We start from the raw sequence: 21,629 nt of genomic DNA, 5'->3' as shown, positions 1-21,629 counted from the left end.
TTGTCCTCCTGTGTTCACCCCTCTCTCTCTCTCTCTCTCTCTCCTCCACGTCGCCTCCACTCTTAGTCTCCGTCTCTTCCTCAGCTTCTGCTCTCTACGGTGCCCTTGCTCTCCATCTACGTTCCTTATTTCCCTCCCTCTCTCCTCCTCTTCCCTCCTTCCCCCTGCTGCGCTCTCGGCTCACTCTCATTCCCCCCTCACTCACTCACACACACACACACACTCAGGCTGCATCCTCCCCTCTCCACTTCCACCACTCTCACCTCTCTGCTCCTCTCGTCTCCTTTCATTTCATCACCTACTAACACACATCATCTCTCACACATCACATCTCCACCGTCTGTTGTCTCCCTCTCCCTTCACACTCTCTCATCCATCTCTCCCCCCCCCCTCTTTTCCCCTCCTTTTTCTCAGACAGTCAACCTTGCTGGCTCACACAAATGAACCTGTACACACACTCGTGCTGATTGGCAGCCAAGGACAGAGCACCGTCTCCCCCAAAGCGGCTACCAGACAGTTTGCACGCGTGGCCGGGCTTTTTGACACTGAGCTCAGCTGAGGAAGAGGACGAGACCATGGAGCACAGCCACATCTTCCCTGTTTTTTCCCCAAACGGGAGCACCTGGAGCCCGGGGCAGTATCCCCCTGAGGTTGCCCAGGGATGCCCTCTCGGACCACTGCCTGTCATCTACTACAGTGTCCTGCTCTGCCTCGGCCTGCCGGGTAAGAGATCTTATAATACCAGGCATGAGTTATGTGGTGTTAATGTGCTCATGTGGCTGATTGAAGTGTGCATTAGAGGCATGCAGGAGTTTGTGCTTTGCATCTTGATTTGTCTTGCACTTCTCCGCATGTTTGAGTGAACGTGTGTCTACCACATGAACGCCACACTTGGCTCACACGCTGTTGATTTGCCATTGTGACCTTGTGGCACCACTTGTGCATGCGTTTGTTCTTTGTTTGTATTTGTAGGTGCTTGTGTTTATCCTTTTGTTCGCCTGTCGCTTTAGACACATGTTTAAAAAAAAATGGACAAAACAAGAATGTGTATCTTTTGGTTAATCTCTCTACGTGTGTGTTACATGGGTCCCAGTAGTGACCTGCAATAATTATGCTTCCTTGCTGTGTCCTGACTGTTAAGTCACTGTCAGCCCCATTTACCGCCTCATCCTCCTGTGTGATCTATCAGCGCTGACCTAGTCTCACACAGGGAGGCAAAGTGGTGCATGAGCACTCAAAGTTTGTGTGTAAAAGAAAAGACAAAGACACAGAGAAAAACCCTAAAAGCCAGACAAAAGAGGAAAAAGTGTTGTGTGATCAGAGAATTTGGCCCACCACTAAAATGAAAAAAAAAAACAAAAAAAAAACAGGATACAATTGAACCCTTCATTAAAAAGTGTCATTTATTGAAAAGCTAAAGCTGTGGCACATTGCTATTGATCATTCCTATTACCCAAGAATAACACCTCTTCTTTAGCACAGAACAAAGACGTGAGTTGAACATTCTGAGCTGTTTAACACATCTGCAGTGCCAAGTGGAAAGCGTCTGTATGCCAAGACTGCAGCTGCTTCAAAGATTTGCTGTCTTTGTGAGAGCAAAAGTCTCTCCTTCTGATCAATTCTCACCTATTTATTTCTGCTTGACGGCGAAGTCAAGTCCTACACAAGCGATTCTCTCTGCTGTCGCTTAAAGCTTCCCCCCCCCCTCCCAGAGTTGTGTGACATTCTGCTGCAGTCGTCCTCGCGGTTGTGATCCAGGCTGCTTGTTTAACCGGGGAACCAACAGTCACCAGTGTAATGCGCTCTTGCAATAGTTGCCTGGTTTAATGGCCGCGTTGAGTGCGGTGGCGAGTTTCGACTTATTCAGTCGTTTTGACACAGCTCGTTCCTCTCTACGCTGAATCATGGATGTTTCATTTGTGCGGCCCGTGTGAGTATAGTAGCAGTGTGACCTGCAGACCCACACGTATTAAACACTCATCACAGGCTGTTGCTTAATATACCACCGGTTGATGTCAGCAGCACTAAGTGATGCATTAGTTAGCAGCAGCAGGTTTTTTCTCACAGACTTTGACGGTGAGGCTGCAGGCAGAGGAGAGGGGTCACATGAAGTATCACAAGCACAGACTTGAGGGGGAAAAAGCAGGGATGTGGGAAGGTGATTACGGAAGTCAAGTGGTGGGAATAGATTACTGTGTGACCTCTCGAGATGATGAACTTAAGGTAGAGACAGGAGAAGAAGAAGGAGAAGAGGATGGCCAGAGCAGAAAGAGAGTAATAAGAGCAGAGCCAGTGAAGTAGCACCTCTGAACCCAGAGTGGGGGAGCTTCAGGCGACAGAGCTGAGACGAATTGCCACATTTTTTAATTAATCGCTAACTCTCTTTCTCTCCCTCTGCTCGACACACATTGATAAAGAGAGAACAGACCTGTGCTCGCATAGCAAACGGCGCGCTATGAAGGAGTGGGCGCTTTGCCACAGGCCCTGATACAACCAGGATTACAGAAGTGAGGTCAGCTCTTTTTGCTGTACAGTATAATTTAAAGCACTTTACTGCTGAGATGCAAACTGCATAGAGCCGATGATTGAGTCCGTGTGATATAAACGGATGAAGCTTTCTAAATATACAGGGCCAAGTCAGGCACTTGAATCCATCATCTCTCTCATGCGCAATGTGTCTATGAAACATCATTACAGTATCAGCACAAATGCTTTGTAATGTTCTAATGTGCTGTCAAATAACTACTCTGTATTAAAAAACTCTAATGTGGCGCAGAGACAGAGAGAATTACACAACTGCACAGCGGTGGAAGAATTCGACTCATTTTATGAACAGTTTTATTGAATATTTGATAAGCGATGTAATCACATCTCGTGTATGCAACGCTCTCATCAGCGAATTAAGCAGTAGCTGCGGCTTTAATATAAGGCAATAAATTATGATACTTAGCGTGCGTGTTTCTAATATTAAATCTGAAATCTGGTGGCGTTCACTGGTTTTGAGTCACAGGGTTTTATTAACAAAGAGTTATTTCAACAAATACACACAGAAAAAAAATGTTTGTTTATGTTCAAAATGAGGAGGATGTGAACCAAAATGAGGAAGTAGTGTGACATCAGACCTCCACATTCTCATATAGCATGGTTTAAACCATGGATGGACCAATACAAATTCAGGGACTGTTTGTGTCTCACCAGACAGAGCCTTTCGCACATTTTCTATTGTTTTCAGACAAATGTTCTTAACGCGTTTTGTTCTCTTTTTATTTATTATTTAAGTATTTGTCAAATTGTATTTCATGTGACTAAACGTGGTGCTGTTTTATAATGTTCATATAACAAACTGAACTCACCAACAACAACAGTACAGCCGAAATATTTGCATTAAAAAAATATTTTGCAGACTGCAAATAATGTTAATGTAGAGTAGAGTAGTAGAGTCTAAGCTGCCGAGCAACCACGGGTTACATCAGAAAACATACCTAAAAGACCTCGGTATTTTGAATTTGAATGTAGTAACCATTTTTGGCCACATTCTTACATATGGCACCTTTAATGATAATATAATATAATTATTGATTATTGTTTATTCTTTATTTATGAAGTGAAAATCAACCCATTTTTTTTACCATGAAAGATTTAACCCTATATAAGGGCAAGAACAGCTACAAGTACAATTTTTATTTACTGCTGTATTACTTTATTATTGGTGTTGATAAAGGGCCCCCAAAATCACATTTTGCTCAGGGCCCCATGAAGGCTTGAACCGGCCATGTTACCAGCAGATAAAACTGGTTTATTTCAATGAAGACCACGTGTTGCCATAGCTTACTAAATAGTTTGTTGTTTTAACCATAACAATGAGCAGTTATAACTCATCTCTCTCTACTCAAATCTTTACGAGAGTGAGACCTGTTAGTTTTGCAGCAGTTCTTGTTTGGTCGATGCCATAAAGTGTCCAAACAGAGGCGAAACCACAGCATCGACAACAACAACAGAAATCACCCAAACTTGCTCTCTGCAACATTAGGTTTGTTGTTTGTTGAGTTGTGTTTCCTGTAGGCACGTCCATCCTCCGCTTACACACACGCAAACAAGTGTGTCGTTTCCTTAAGACGTCTCTGAGATTGTGTTGCTGTTCAACAGTGTGCGGTGAGGCAAAAAGGTCAGGGATGTTCAGTGCTCACAACTCACACGATTCCATGTTGCAATAATAGGCCGAGCCCTGCTTAATGATGAGAGCTGCCCCTTGATTTTTAGTTGAACCACTGATCTGTCAGTCTGCACAGGGGGCGACATAGAGACTTGTTAATGGACACTTTGATTTTAAATGAGTTGAGGAGGTGTGAACTGGATGAGGAGAGGATGTTATTGGAGTTTTTATGCTGAGACATGGACTGAGAGGAGAAACGACAGGATAAAAAATATAGTAAATCAAACAAGGGAGAATTTCTGTTTTGTCTCCAGCCTTCAGTTGTGGAGAGGAAAAGGAGGGAGGGCAAGACACTGTGAACACGTTTGTCATGGGGGACAGGCCAGTGAGGGCGCCCGAGGACAGGGGAGGCAAGAGAGGAGGGATGCAATAAATCAGGGATGTTGTAGGGGGCAGTGGCAGCTATAGCTCTCAACGAGATGCTGTCACTGCCCTGAATGGAAAGCTGTGAATGCCCCGTCTGCTTCAAAGTTTGACATGTAGGCAGTTCTGTGTAAACCCAAGAGATGGTTGTCCCCTGACAGATCAGTCGTTTCTGAAATACTCACACCAGCCTATTTGGCAACCAACAACCAAGGCATGTTCAAAATCATTTACATCAATAAATGATGTTTGCACGAGCAAGCAGTCAATGTTATTAAGATGTACTTAATAAACTGGCAGGTAAGTGCATCAATCAATCTTGAGGATAATTGCGGAGCTGTGATGTGACATTTGTTTTGACATAATCATTTTCCTCACTCACTTCTCTTCCCTGCATTTAATTCTGCAAATGTGTTTCTTATCGTTATAATTAACTTTTATCTTGCATGTGGTTTAAAAGCCGTAACCCACACAGAAGCTATTTAGTAGAGATCCAACGGTAACCTAATTGTCGGCACTGGTCATAGACGATAAACACGTGAAAGGCAGTCGTCTACACCACAACAGTGACTCACTGTGGTCCGCCCGTAAAATGAACGGCTCGACAGGGAAGCAAGCAGTGCAGCACTGCAGTAGCATCAATATCGTTCTCTTAATATGCCCATTCCATTCTTACCATTTTCTCTCTTTGACTCATTTTTTTCCCCCTCTTCGCAATAAAGATGCAATAAAGACAATACTTTATTGCATCTTTCCGTGTTACACGCTCCTCCAGCCTTTATCCACATCTCAAGCCCAAACATCAGTGTACTAATCATGATAAAGGGGATTCTGTTTCATGTTTTCTTCTTTTTTTTCAACATGCGAGAATAATAATAATAATACTAATAATAATGATAATGATAAAGTTTATCTTTGATGGTGTCCCCTGGTTTGTGTTGGGCTGAATTAAGGGAATTGTGCTGCTTTATGTCGGGTCTGACACTTAAAGAAAACGAAAAGGAAATGGTTGTCATCAGGAACAAAGTGTCTGTGACCTTTGAAGCAAGCTTTGATACCTCGCTACACACACACACACACACACACACACACACACACACACACACACACACACACACACACACACACACACACACACACACACACACACACACACTCCCTCTCTGTCTTTCCTTTTAATCTTGCCCTCCATTCACTCCCCATCACCTGCTCTCCTTTTTTTAACTGTCAGTGACCTTTTCTCAGACCACTCTTCTTTTTTCCCTTCTCCCATCTTTTTTTCTTATCCCCCTCTTCTCCTCTTGTCTTATTAGTGTCCAGATAAGCTGTCAAAGCCGATCCTCAGTGTCCTTTAAATGACAAAAACGCAACACTAGCTTTGGTTTTATAGATATCTTTTTCTTTTTATCATTATATCGTTGGCATTATTTCTCTGTCAGTGCTCCTGCATGGGTCCCGTGAGGAGGCTTAATGACTTAGTGAGCGCGGGAGGTGGCAGCATCTAATAATTTGCCACTAATTTTGAGGGGTTAAGCGGCGGAGTGTCGTTTGTTGGCAATCCATCTGAACGTGTCCCTTTGGTGGGAGGATGAGTCAGCCTCGTTATACACCTCAGGGAGTTCACTGTGCTTTCTCTTCTCCCCTTTAACAATAGTGTTGAGGAGGGGCCAGAGACACAATTGCACTCCCACACAAATAGTCATATATAAGGAGTCACCCATGTGAGCACATAACACAAATGTGGGACAGACAAAAGCACACAGCAACTCATTATTTTGTATATGTCCTATACGCCCTCGCAACAGGGGACACTTTATTTTTCCGTGCAATAAGAAAAAGAAAAAAAGGGGGACACGTCTGTGAACTGCTGTGTGTCCAGGAGCGCAGTTTGCAAGCACAGCTGCCCCCTCTCTCTCTCTCTCTTTCCGTCCTCTTCCTGTCTCTTCTCTGCTCTTGCATCTCTCCAACTCGCCTGTCCCCACTGTGACAAGCCCAGCATGTGCCACCTCATACCTGCAGAATGCTGAGCACATCCATCCGAGCCCAGCCCTCCCACCTCCAACCCTACCCACAGCCCCAGAGACAACACAAAGAGCAGGAGTCACTTGAAATGAATGGGCAACCTGGTGCAAGCCAGAAACAGCTAAATGGAAATGTCAAGCTCGCCACAGATCTCTTTTGTTTGTCTGTGGCAAGCCCCGACTCACGGGGGGAGCCCAAACAGAATAATAGAGCCAGTGGCAGTTAATACCACACTGTTCCCATTTCATGTCACTCCACTGTTTTTAGCAATAAAGAGGGAGAATAAAAATGAGAGAATCGATGGGCAGAGGTACGAGAAACAAAGGTGGATTCAAGGTGTTTGTATCAGCTCTACATTTGGAAATGTGTGAGCTGCGCAGCTTAGCGGGGAACTTTTCAGAATGATAACCTCTCTTCTCTTGGATAAACCTGCTGTAAGGCGAGAGAGGTGAAGGCTGCATATAGTTGACACACTTACAGCTGTGAGAGGAAATTGCACAAATTGAGAGTCAGTACGACCTGAAAGGGTGTTAAAATGAGCCAAAACAAGAAGTCACCATAGCAGTGAAAATAAATGGAAATGTCACTTAACCATATGGACAGTCCACGTAAACAAAAGTACATTTTGAAGAACAAAGATAACCCCAAAAGAATAAGAAATAGATTGAATTTGTACGACAATATCTGAAACCAGGGAATCAGCAACGCAGTAAACCGAGATGCAACACAAAAGCAATTCAACTTGTCTGTGCAGAGGTTAGTGTGGCGATAACCCCCACACAAACATCTATATTGGCTTGTGGGGTCTTGTAAATGATATTGACCGGGCATTTATGGTTATTGATGGCGTGTATGGTAATGAATTGGTGCATCAATAACGATCTTTGTGTGTGTATATGTTTTACGTGCACTTGTGCATGTGTGCAGACATGTGCGGACGTGGTTCTGTCTCTTCTGTTGCACACCCTCCAGTCTGGCAAGGACATCTTTAGTCATTATCTGGAGCCGGCTCTGTAATTTGTAATCAGCTGATAGTGGCTGAGACTGTGAAGTGTGATGTACCAGACTCCAAGCTGCCATACTTAATCCAATCCCTGATCTATTACTGCAGAGGTGGACATGACCACACACACACACACACACACACACACACACACACACACACACACACACACACACACACACACACACACACACACACACACGCACACACACACATGGACACACTACATGGACAGTGACAGCTGTTAAGAGCATTGATGTCTCAGTGCTCAGTGTCAGATCCATCTGAACAGATTGGACTCGACTTCATGCCGCACCAGCAATTTCCACAAAATACGTACATGGTTAGCATGTTAACAACACTCTGTTCATGATGCGTTGTGCGTATTTCATGTTTGATTGCCAGTTAGGATAATAAAGATACAGTTAAAGAGGATATGCATTGTGTTGATCTTCAAGTGGCAACCATAGGAATCTGATCTCCTGTTTTTAATTGCAATTTGCAAAGAGCCATATTTTGAAAATCAAAGTTCACAGACGTCAATGGACATCATGTGCTATTAAAGAAGAATGGAAACTAGCATTTGAGACCATCAACTTCTCAGGAAAAGTTGGAAGTGAGCTCAGTTTCCCATAGACTTCCATTCAAACGTTGCCCCCTAGTGGCTAGTCAACATATCCTTTTTTCCCCGGTTAGCTTCAGCAGAAAACCAGAAGAATGTAACACTACATGGCACATGAACTGAATATCTTTTTTTTTTTTTTTTATTTATTTTTTAAACATTCACCCAATACTATTTTGAACACTGAAAGTCAGTCTTGGCCTAACACCAGTGAATCTACCATTTTATGGTTCAGAGCTCAAACCAAGGTTAATTCCTCGATAATAATTTGGAAATGTTGACTGATGTGTTATCTCCTTATTATCACACCATTACAATTTCCATTGCCAAGCTTAAAATTCAACTAAAAATAAGATGGCATTACTACCCCAATATCATACTATATTATTACAGTACTGTAATGTAAAATTATGCTTTTTTTGGTAAAATCCACAATCATTGTCACACTATGCCAGCATTGCAACATTATTTAATTGAATGGGGGAGAAGTAAGTAAGTTAACCACTCAAGGTGGTTCAAGTGCCAATGTGGCAACAGTATAAGAGAAGCAAATATCTTCATATTTATGTTATATTATATTATATTGTATTCACAATACTCTTACTTTTCCTTTTTTTTTCAAAAAGTCCAGATTTTCAGCTCAGTTTTAGTTTGACAACTCTTGTTAGACCTTTGGAATCAATGTCACAGTTGTTCACATTAACTGAAACAAACTCAGAGGCAAGAATTGGCTTCCCGATGCTGCCCAGTGTACCCGAATGGTCAAATGATGTATGTGTGTCAGTATGGATGAAGTGTGGATCTGTAGTGTTGTAGACGTAGTGTCGATATATCCTTGGAGACACTCTCGTCGCTACCTTAGAGACATGTTGAATCTTGCGCATGACGTGGTACAAGCTCTGGTGACAGTGGGGAGTATAGGGAACACAATAGGACAAGGAAAGAAGACATGTGATGACATTGTTCAATCCAATTGTTGTACTGCAGTTCCACGTGAGAGAGTGAATGCTGTGACTAATGCTGACACGCAGCAGTGGTGCTTTGGTAAAAGCAGCAGTATGGATAAATCACAACCAGCCTTTGTGTCCAGGTTCCTGTCCATATAAAAACAACAGAATAGCCATTCCCTCCTGAACTATTTACCTGCTGAGTCTAAGAAAGTGAAAATAAAAAATAAGGAGGCAAGAGAAAAATCTTATTTTTCAGATTAGAAGATATGACAGCACATGTTGGAGAAATGGTGTAAAAAAAAATTTCGTCAGACAGGGAGAGATGGGGTTGTCCTTGTTTTAGGAAGTAAATTACCAGCGGCTCAGTGAGAGGCATTAGTGAACTCAGCAGATTGCCAAGGTGGTGATGCTGTATGATGCTCCCCTGTGTTTGTTGTGGCTTTGCTCTTTATTATAGATAACAAGTTGGCAAAAGGCAGAGGCAGGTGCTGCTGGAATTACACAGCAGGTGTAGATGAAAGGGAAATGGGAAGGGGGCAATAAACAGGGGAGGGATTACTGGGTTGTAATAGCTGGTGGAGTAGAGCAAATAATGATAACAGATCCATTTTTGCATAAAGTCGGCCGAAAGGGAGGGTTCAGAGCAGGGGTCTGCAACATGTGGCTCGAGGGCTGCTCTTCAGCTACTCTACAGTGGCTCCCTGAAGCTTCAAAATAAAACAATTATTTACATTTAAATTGAAGTCTTTCACAGTGAACACCTCTTATTTAGAGATCAAGGGTGATTTAATATTCCCGCAACTAAAACCAGGCGTCACGTCCTATGTCTACATCAAATGCAATATTTAAAAAACCGCCCCGAACTCAACAGACCTGTGTTAGAAATATGGGAAGCCATTCCCAACACTTAAATGACGAATATTATTCTGTGTTTTATTTTGAAGTAGGCCTACACGTGCCAACAGTGTTTTCTTTTGTCAAGAGCTATGCATTGTCAACCGTTTTCTTTTGTACGTTAAAAATTACACAAATGCGTCAAACTTTAGTTTAGTATCTTCATGTTATGGTCGAATAGGGTTTGCGGCTCCAGATATTTGGGTGGAGACGGGTCAAAAATGGTTCTTGACCACTGGCCTTGAGCATTATGTCTTGTCCTCTGCATCACTAATGCTTCCAACTCTTTATTGATTGCTTTCTTGCTTGTTGCTAGCTGAATGAATGTTTGCTCCCTTTTAGTTGCCTGTGCACTAACTCAATTTCTCTGTTTCCTCCCCTGACCTAACCTGTGCCCATAACTTAACTCTCCTCTTACTCTTTTTCCATCATTATTCTATTTCCTCCATCTACCTACTCAATCATCTTCATGCTTCCTTCCTTGCCACCCCACCTCCTCTCCCCCGCAGCAAACATCCTGACAGTGGTTATCCTGTCCCAGCTGGTGCTGCGTCGTCAGAAGTCCTCCTACAACTATCTGCTGGCTCTGGCAGCCGCTGACATCCTAGTCCTACTCCTGATTGTTTTCGTCGACTTCATATTGGAGGACTTCATTTTGGCCGTGCCGCTGCCTCCGTCGTTAAACAACGCGGTGCAGGTCCTGGAGTTCTCCTCCATTCACACCTCCATCTGGATCACCGTGCCTTTGACCATTGACCGCTACATCGCCGTTTGCCACCCGCTGCGCTACCACACAGTCTCTTACCCAGCCCGCACACGAAGGGTGATCTTTGCAGTTTATATTGGGTGCCTGCTGTCTGCAGCTCCTTATTACTGGTGGCCTGAGCTATGGCACAGCCTACCAGGAATGGGCAGCGATGGTGGTGGTTCAGGAGGAGGAGAGAGCAACAGAAGAACGGTGGCCCAACATGTTCTTGTGTGGGCCCACTGTGCTACCGTCTACCTCCTTCCTTGCACCGTCTTCTTCTCCCTTAATGCCGTCATTGTGCGCAAGCTGCGCAAACGCCGCAGCTGTTTCCGCCTCCGTGGTTACTCTACTGGGAAAACCACCGCCATTCTCCTCGCTATAACGTCCATTTTTGCTGTTCTGTGGGCGCCACGCACCCTCATGATCCTCTACCATTTCTACTCGCCTCCTCCAGCCACACGGGATGCAGGTCGACTGCTGCACATGCTCACGGATCTGGCAAACATGCTAGCACTGCTCAACACTGGCGTCAACTTTTTCCTCTACTGTTTCATCAGCAAGCGTTTCAGGGGCATGGCGGCTAACGTGCTGAGAGCGCTGGTCCACTGCCGAAAGCAGCCAACGCCGTTCTACGCCAGCCACAACTTCTCCATCACGAGCAGTCCCTGGATTTCACCAGCCAACTCTCACTGCATCAAGATGTTTGTGTACCAGTATGACAAAAATGGAAAGCCCATCTGTATCTCCTCTTGAGTATTTAGCCACCAGCAGCTGCCCCCACCCTCAATCCTGGGAAAACATATTTTGGGATTTGTCTCTGTGGTGATCAGCTTTGCCCACATGAGACTCTTTGAGGCTCTAAAATGTCAACAAGCCCAGAGAGAACCGAGGTGTGACATTAGCTAGCTTTCATAACAAAGTGACAGGCTAGCCAGGTGGAAATCAAACAGCCAACGTGTGATTGGGAGGCCTTTCATGTCCAATAAACTGATTGTTTCCGACAAGCAAAAAAAAAAAAAATGGTACGTGACTGAGCGCTGACTGATAAAAAGGTTATCACCGTCGTCTATCACTGACATTATGTGCCACCATTTCTGACAGTGCTATGGTATAAACTCGATGAAACCTCGGTGAAGCATCAAATGGTTGGTGACATTGGTTCATTTATGGACACTCTCTCATGTACACGGCTGGCAAACGGTGAAGTGATATGGACAGCTGCGTCTCCGTTCCATGGCGAGTCATTTACACACAGCAAAGATCCAGTCAGAGTCCGGGCATTAAACACCTCACCTGATGGGGTGAGTCACTCAGGCAGAGCCAACGACAGTGTGTCCACTGCCTGTATAACTGACTGTCTCTCAAGTAATGTACAACAGCGCTGTCATTTCCAGTTTAATATGCAGAGGAGACTCAAAGGCATGATAAATGGGGCTTTCATTAAACGGCCCTGACTGACTTTAACTCACGTGTTTGCTGATCACATCTTAGCAGTGCAGGTTACCTACAGACGAAACTCACTAATAAAGACCAAGTCATCCCACATCCAAGCTCATAGATTGTTGTAGGATGAGTCGGTGCTTTGCTTATTGTTTGTAAAATATTTATTAATGGTAAACTTGACTGTTACTGTAGCTTCATAAAAGACAGTATATGTCTTGGGGGCTATTGTGTCTCTAAGGTCATTAATGTAGTAATCATATTTCCAATATTAGGAAGAGGAAATGTTTGCTGTTAGTAGATAGTCCTCTATTGACTATTAATGGTCTATGACTTACTATTAGCCATAACCTTGTTGAATATGATGAATGTAAATCCGCATCCGTACGTCCCTTTAGCTGTCTGAGACCGAGGAGCACGAGAGAGATGGAGAGGGCAGGGAATTCTGCTCACTTCAGCTTTGTTTCTCCTTTCCGAGGCGTTCTGTACCATGATACAACGGTGTGTTTGGTCTCAGGGCAACAGAGGCACAAACTCAGCTCTACCTTTTCTCCTGCTGCACGGCCGATGGCTGTCCAGTAACATGTAAACATCAAAACCGTGGCATACATCAGCTCTGTCTCAGCGTTCCCACTGTTTGGCATCTCAACCAAGCGAAAATGTAACACACTAACAGACATTGTGCTGTATTGAGTATGACAGAGTACATTCAAATCAATCCACATCCATTCTGCAGACGATGACTGATGCTACATGATGTATGCCCAGGTGATCTCACTCCAACCCCTCCCCTACCCAGCTAAAAGACATGCTTATTCCATTGAATGTCCAGGTTTTTTTTTCAGTAGAATCGCTAGAAATCGCTTTTATTCTGACCTGTTACAGTCATCTTGATGTAAATGCGCAGGGAGGGAACTGTTATAGCCTTATACTGGGACAATACTGAGAGATGATAGGCCTAATGAGTGTGTGGACTTATCTGGTAATGGCTTAAATGTAATGGATATTAACGGCGTTAAATCTGATGAATGTCTGTCTGATACCGTGTCATTGATACATCTCCAACTCGTGTTTGACTCTCATATCTGACTTAGTGCCTCATTTCAGCCATTGTCTGTTCAAAATCATTCGGCTAAAAAGATATTAATATTATAAAATTATAATTATATTTAAGTCTTAATTCAGCAAGTGTTTGGTATTTAACTAACAAGTTAAGTAGATGTTAACTTAAGTGTGTGCGATGGTCTATAACGGTACACTAAATATGAAATTGACTGAGATCAATACTAATAGACCCAGATACCCCCACCCCCGAATAAAAAAAAAGAGATGTATAAATATTTATTTTCCTACCATTTTCAGTAAGAGTTACGTTAAGCACGATAAGTGCTGCATTTGCACAAACTCCAGCTGCTGGTTTATGTGATATTTTTCCAATCAAAGATTAACCAGGTTCTCCAAGTCCCACTCGTCCTCTCCTCTCTGTTCAGTTGGCAGCTCAGGCTACAACTCCACTCTCAATTCCCATTCCGTTGTTGCACACAAATTGATTTTCTTCAGGACTGCTAAATGAATGAGGGCGCACCGGTTGCCAAATGCTCCCCACCCTCTTTTGCCCATAAAATCCCACTTGTCCTTAATTCCTCCCATTTTATGACAAATAAACTTTGCTCAAAGTTGATTTCACCAAAGTCCCCTCTTCGTTTTACATTAAGTGAAGATCTTGAGGGTTTTTTTTTTGCACAAACTAAGATTTGCTTTTTCACTTCATATCAGAAAATTGATCCATGTATGTGTGGGTGTATGTGTGTTAAGCAGCTGGATGTTGAGTATTATTTGATGGAGATGAACTGCCGACATGTCTTATAACCAGTAATCACTTGGCTCCTTGAGCAGTCACCTGTCAATTTCATTTCATTTAGTGTAAAGGCGGCAAAATAAGTGCTTTCATGCTAATCACTACTTTGTAATGATCAGCGATGCCATCATTAGGGAAAATCAGATCATAAAAGCAAATTCGGGCGACGGCCCAAGGAGCTCATTCCAGATCATTGTTGCCATGACATTCGTTTCTCCCGTGAACACCATCCAGTGTTTCAGCCATGTTAATGTGACATTTGCGAGACAACCGATGCCCTCATTCCCGCAGCCTCCAGGGAACGAGGCAAGCATGCTGGGACACCAAAGCAGAGGGTTGAGTCGGAGGTGTCACATGCAGGTGTTCCTCTGCCTCCCACATGAAGTGTGTGTGTGTGTGTGTGTGTGTGTGTGTGTGTGTGTGTGTGTGTGTGTGTGTGTGTGTGTGTGTGTGTGTGTGTGTGTGTGTGTGTGTGTGTGTGTGTGTGTGTGTGTGTGTTCTTGTACTTGCGGCATACTGAGGACCAGTGAGGGTTTTTAACCAACAAAGTGAGGTCATTTTTACGGAGTGAGGACATTTTGGCCGGTCCTCACTTTGTATTCATGGAAATCACTTCCTTAGGTTGCTATAACATGCTATACTCAATTTGTCAAAAATATAGTATAGTATGACGTTTTTGTCAAATTTTGGGTCCAATTTTTTTCTTCACATTTTGGACGACATTGTATAGTATGACGTTTTTGGTCATTTAAAAAAAATATATATATATATTTGGTCGACATAGTATAAGTATACATTTTTTGTAAAATTTTGGACCAAAAATTTAAAAAAAAATCGAAAAAGTTTTCCAGCCCCTTTTGCTCTGGGGCTCCACCTACAGACATTTTATGGTACTGTAACCAATAGTTCTTTGTAGATGTCATTCATGAAGTAGATATTTGTAATTGTGTTGATTTATAAAGTGGAAATGCTGGTCCTCACTTTGTCAGCAACCCAGTCCTCAGTATGCAGCAAGTACAAGAATGTGTGTGTGTGTGTGTGTGTGTGTGGTTGTTGCCAAGAAATCTTCCTCATAAAAGGAGGAAAATACCAGGATCTTCAGTACAATATTGAAAGGATAACCAAACATGAATCACACAGAGGGGGTGAACTTGTTTTCTTTGTATTTCTCACACATCCTGCTCTCCTCGGTTTCCTCTCTTTCCCTTGTGACCTGCTCAGCCCACAGTTGTTGTGTTGACGTGTCTGTCTGTGGTTGTCAAGACACATTTTTCAAACGATTGGCAAGTGTCCTCACATCCATCATCGAGCAAGAGCGTGTGTGCGTGTGTGTACACAAAGCCTGTTATTAGACAGAGAGAAGCTTTAAAATGTGTTTGTGCCATAGGACATGTAATGTATATGAAATCAAATATTTATTAATACTCAGTCCTGATGAATTTAATTACAGTTTAGCACAGTATCACAATATATCCATGAATGTACAACTGATGCTTCTGGTATTTTTGATTGTATTTTTTTGTTTCTTTTTGTATTTTCTACACAATGACCTTTTTTGAGTAGACTTTTACCTTTCTCCATGGCAGTGTTTAAAAACAGTATTTTCTGATTGTACTGGAGTGATTATATGCTTGCAAAATTAATTATTTTCCTCCTAATGAATGTATTGATTGTGTAAAAAGTATGCATTACCTTGTCGTGAGAAAGTACACCGAAAAGTATTGGTTAATATCAATATTTTTGATCAAAGAAATAAAGGATCTCGAAGGATTGATATAGTGCCGGTGATGATCTCTGTCTTTTGTCTGCACAGTTGTTGAGAAGAAATGTCCGGGTCAGCGAATGTAAGCTGCTTTTGTCCTCTGCAGTTTTTTTGCTCAGTTTCAGAAAATGTTAAGAAACAATAATGGTTAAAAGTGAGAACCAAAAAAACAAAGCTTTTATATGCAAGTAAGTGCAGTGTTGTTGTTTTTCAATGAAAACAGAGACAGCAGCATTTTATCTTCATTCCCCAGGTGTATCAAAGCAGAATTTAAATGAGTGACTATATTTTCAGAATTTCCCAAAGATCCATTTTGATTTCTTGGACATTTTCTGCAATTAACTATAATTATAGAAGCAATGGTTGTACTCTTTCAAATAATTAAATGATGAGTTAATAATTAAAACAATAAGAGAACAACAGCCGGCATCGCTTCAAGGAAAACTAAGCAAGTCCATTACTGTATCTCTCCAGAAGATACAACAACCTGGATGACTGATGACATTTCACGACACACAGAATGTGAAAAGTTGAGAAGAAAAAAGGTGATGGGAGTGTGATAACAGTTGCACTGTTGTTCCACAGCAGCCTCTCAACTATAGAAATGATAATCATGAGCTCAGAGGGGGTGCAGTCGAGAGTGTGTGCGCACCTGGTATTCCTTATGTTGTGGGGACCTAAATCTGTCACACGGTCACATGATGGGGATCTGTCTTCCTTATAGGGTCAAAAATGGAATCCCCATCACGTTTAAAGGTTAGGTTGAGGTTAGTTTAAGGTTACGGTTATGGTCAGGGTCAGGGTTAGGATTAGGATTAGGTCAGTCGTAGTTCTGGTTAAGGTTATAGAGTAAGTCTCCAGGAAATGAATGTAAGTCAATGCAATGTTCTCTCAAGTCATGGAAACTAGTGCGTGTGTGTGTGTGTGTGTGTGTGTGTGCACGCGCATAGCTTGTCCAATTAAACTCCTGACTGAAGCGTTGACTCAGCTAACATGTTTTTCTCTTCACAGAGAGAACAAACACACACCACAAACTCTCGTTTAAACTTAAATAAGTACTTCCACAGAGACACTCACTCACTTTCGTGCTCACAGTCGTCCTCTCACACCAGTCATCGATACACACAGCTATCAAGAAGCCAATTAACGCCTTTTTTGCCCAAAAAAATCTGTCACATTGTTTTGTTTTTTTGCATTACCATTGAAGTCACTGCCAGAAGAAGACAAGAATCTGTGTGTTTGCTACAATTAGACAAATACATTAAATTAGTCTACACCACACCATAATGTACAGGTAGAGTTTTTGTTTTTGCAGAGATCTGTAGATCTATTTGGTTCATAAAGGTCCTTAAAAATCTCTCATGTGCAAGTTATGATGAGAAGAGTCGCAACTCGCAAGTAGAGTCTCACTCCAGTAAACTTCATATATAATTTATGAAGTGAGAAAAACATTACATCTTGTATGAATCCCTTTCACATGAAGGCTATATATAATACAGGTCTGTGAATATCCAAAGCACAGGCTATAACTCATGCAAGAGTGTGCTGAGGTTTGCATCAACCAACCATCATTTTTGCTTATTCACGCAGAGTCGCTGCTCAATTTAACATAAACCAATGTTGGCTTTAGATTTTTAGGAGAATGACAGTGATGTGTGTAAAATAAATGTGTTTGCTTTTGTCTGCTGAGGTGTTAGTGGTGACGTATTGTGTTCTGGGAACCAAATTCATACGTTCTCTGAAGGTCGTATGAAGGTTGTGAGAAAGTAACCGAATGTGCAACCACAAGCTAACGTTAGGGGAATGTTAGGAAAACTTTCCATATCAACCCCAGGAGAACCTATGGGGGGAACCTTCAGGGAACGTTCCCACAACCAAAAGGTAATAGGCAAAAGAGGAGGATCCTGGAAACAAAGTGGTATAAATCTGTGTTTTAAACAAAATTGGTGCAATAAATCAGCAGCTACTGGCAACAGGATCAGTCTTTGAAAAGTGAGATGATTAGATTCTTGTTTACCAAACATTTCTTAGCTATGGGAACCCACTTTATACAGAGGTTGAACCACCATGTTCCACTTTGCAATATATGTCATGATAATTGCAAATTTGTGTGTGATACAGAAACATTTCTAACCATTTCTGAGAGTAAAAACCACAAAACTGTCAGCATCTCCAAACACAAAGCTTCTCTTGCACACGCACACACACACACACACACACACACACACGTACACAGAGAGAGAAAGAGAGAGAAAACTCTTTTCATTCTAATTTGCAAGGCGTAAAAATTTAAGTAAGTAATGTGTTGTATATATATGTATTTTAATAGTGTAACATATCATCCAGGAAACCTGGACGCAGGAACAGCAGCAAGCAATTTTCAGCAACGTTTCACCCATGACGCACATTAATGAGGGCTAAGTGTGTCAGCTGTGTTCAACATGCTATTTTATTCCAAGTTTAGGGACAGGGTTATTACTTTGTCTTAATTGTTGATCAAGTGTTTTTTGCAGTGCTCATCTGACAATGGAGTTATTTCAGGAAACGTTACATAAAATAAATACACCTTTGTTTGAATGAAATGCTTTATTGTATTTGTTGTGTTTGTTTAAATATCTTTTATTTAGCAATCAACATCAACTTACAACATGCAAGGCTCATTTTTATGATTATTACAGTTGTGCATGTTGTCCTAAGTCATTAGTAGTTCAGATATTATGATGGGCACAGCATTAATATAGGTTATATTAACTCTTTGTGCTCATGTGGCACAACTCACCTTTGGTAAATTGCTGTGGGAATAATACACAACTCCTTATATGGACATCCTGGGAGTGTGTGTTTATAGGTCACATCCTCAGGCTTCTTATGTTTGTTGAGTCACAGTTATGATTCATTTTATTTTTACTTTGATTCAACAACACATAAAAAGATGAAAAAAACACACTTTGTAAAGCCTGAATATGTGACCTATAAACACACACCCCCAGGATGTCCATATAAGGCGTTGTGTATTATTCTCACTGCAATTTACCATGGGTGTGTCTGCGGCACAGATCCATGCCGCATGAGCACCAAGGGTTAATAAAAAACAAACAAACCAACAAGCAAAATAAAAACCATGTAATCTATTATATTTTAGGTACACACTTTTAAGTCTGCCAATTAAGATAAGTGATACTTTTTGATTCTCGTTGCTATACTTTAAGGCTACTTGAAGCTAAAAACCTGCTGCTGAGTTCCTCTCCCGACAATCACGGAGTAGCATTCATGCCTTTTCTATGATGATGAATCCATGCTAATCCCCCTTTCATCACACCTAGTCATTCTCTCCAGCTGCCTCCCGCGCTCTCTCTGTGAATACCCGCCTGTTTAATGTATTGCCCACCATGCAGCCCCTCTGCTTTCATCTGGCTAACCACGCCACCTTGATGTTGGAGTAGTGCTTAATTCAGGGTGGTTACATCATCAAACAAACTGCAAGTCCAAACAACCCCAGAAACAAAAGGTCACCTGTGAAATTGACGCCGGAAGTGGTTGTGCATTTGTGCCTGTGCGCGATGGTGTCGGTGAGATATTATTATACACGTGCACCTGATAAATATGTGAACGTTTGCATCATAAAAGACTTGTTTAAACACTGGAAGACACAAGACCACAAAGCGTTGCATACTGATCAGAGGATGTGGTGCAGCCCAGTGAAAATAATAATAATAGTTTCTGCACAAAACCCATGCATGATTAAAATTGAGCAAATGAGCAAATCCAGCAGCTGACAATAAAGCCATGACGCATTGACAAAAAGATTTCCTTTCTTTCCCAAGAGACACACATAGTGACGTGATGGAAAATACAAAAGGGTAGTCACAGTGATAATAAGACTGAGGAACTCCTTTTGCTGCTCCATGTTGCTACTCTTATTCATCCTCTCTCTTCTTTCCCCCTCTCTTCCTCTAGTAAGGTCTCCTCCAGGTCAGTCTCACACAAAGGTGCAGCAAATAATAGATGAGGGTGCATCACTCTGAAATCATCCTTCTATAATGACCTCTTCAAACAGTCCTCCCCTTAAAACTCTCCCGTCTTAAGATCTGTCACTCACATTTCAGATGACCCCGTCTTAAATCATAATTCAAACGGGGTATCAGAATGCACAATGGCAGCTATACAGCAATCTATCAAGATACAGGGCTGAGAAGGAGACTGCGTGTCTGACGAGGAGCAGAAACAACACAACGCTGCAGCATTTTGGTGATTGGTTAAACTTTTTCAAACTGTAAACCCACTGACCCGACGTTTGAATATTTTCTCACTGCCCTGGGATTTTGACACCTCATAGATTTTGCAACTGATAAAAAAAACAACATCACAAAAACAACTTGAATGCAGAGGCAGTCAATTCATTTCAATTCGATGAGGGAAACACGCTGATTAAATGTTGTAAATTCAATCACTGGTCTTGATGAAGTGTGTGACAAACTGAGAGCAGTACAGTATGCAGATATGGAAGCAAACAGGCAGCACGTGACTAAACGTAGGCAAGAGCATGTATTGTATTCTATCTGGGTGATTAGCGCTATGTTTATTCAATTCAAGGACGGGGGTGACTACACTTTCATGCATCTGTATATGAAGCTCACGCCTTGTGCAACTCAAACAAAACCTGTCTGCATGCACATCTAATGCTCACTAATTAATTCTGTGTTCAACAAACAACAAACAACTCCTGAGTAAGGACAAGAAACTCCTGGGGAATCAAGTGGTCCTGGCCACAAAACAATTAAGTGCATCACGTCAACAGTTCTCGTTAGTCTAGGTTTGTCTAGCCTGGCTTTATACTGATCACAATAAAACCGCTAACTGCTAAAATAATAAGTCTGCATTGCTTCAGAATAATAAGTCGAAGTGATGCGCTGTTGAAATGAGACGATCTAGCCCACAGGACAATTGACGTATTATAAGAACTAGATAGAGCACTGCTTCCTTTCCTTTGGCTCCGTTCATCCGCATGGAGCTGCTCCAACCATGCACAGAACTCACAGATTACTGTTCTTCTGTTAAATCTGTCAAGCTGGACACCAAGAGGCTAAACACTGTCCTGTACAGTTCAAAGTCACCAAACTATTATAGTTTAGTATGTCATTCAAAAACACAGCAAAATGTCAATGTCATAATTTAATATATAATAATTTACTTTTTTTTTTTACTATTATCCTTAGTATGGACTATGTCCAAAATGTGGCACTTTTTTATTTTTTAGGTTTTTGTACAAAATTTCACACTAACGTCATTCTATACTTTGTCGTCCAAAATTTGACAATTTTTTAGAAAAAAAAGTTTGGTCCAAAATTTGACAAAAACGTCATACTATACAATGTCGTCCAAAATTTGGAAAAAAAATTTAAAAAAATGTGTGGGTCCAAAATTTAACAAAAACATCATACTATACTATGTCGTCCAAAATCTGACAATTTTTTTGAAAAACATTTTTTTGGTCCAAACCTTGACAAAACGTCATACTATACTATGTAGTACGTCATACTATACTATGTCGTCCAAAATGTGACAATTTTTTTGAAAAACATCTATTTGCTCCATAATTTGACAAAAACATCATACTATACTACGTAGTCATCATACTATACTATGTCGTCCAAAATCTGCCAATTTTTTTGAAAAACATTTTTTTGCTCCATAATTTGACAAAAACTCATCCTATACTATGTAGTACTTCATACTATACTATGTCGTCCAAAA

General features: G+C 41.7%; 1 protein-coding gene across 1 annotated transcript; it reads left to right on the top strand.

The window, feature by feature from the left end:
* Positions 1–575: 575 nt before the first annotated feature.
* On the top strand, positions 576–11,568 carry gpr139 (G protein-coupled receptor 139; the record flags this gene model as incomplete). The annotated part of the gene is made up of 2 exons (XM_083896367.1): positions 576–723; positions 10,577–11,568. 2 exons carry the CDS (start codon positions 576–578, stop codon positions 11,566–11,568), a joined length of 1,140 nt encoding a protein of 379 aa, XP_083752493.1.
* Positions 11,569–21,629: the final 10,061 nt, after the last annotated feature.

Source organism: Microchirus variegatus, assembly GCF_963457635.1.
Source record: "Microchirus variegatus genome assembly, chromosome: 10".
NCBI classification, from domain to species: domain Eukaryota; kingdom Metazoa; phylum Chordata; class Actinopteri; order Pleuronectiformes; family Soleidae; genus Microchirus; species Microchirus variegatus.
This window is presented reverse-complemented; position numbering and strand designations above follow the sequence as displayed.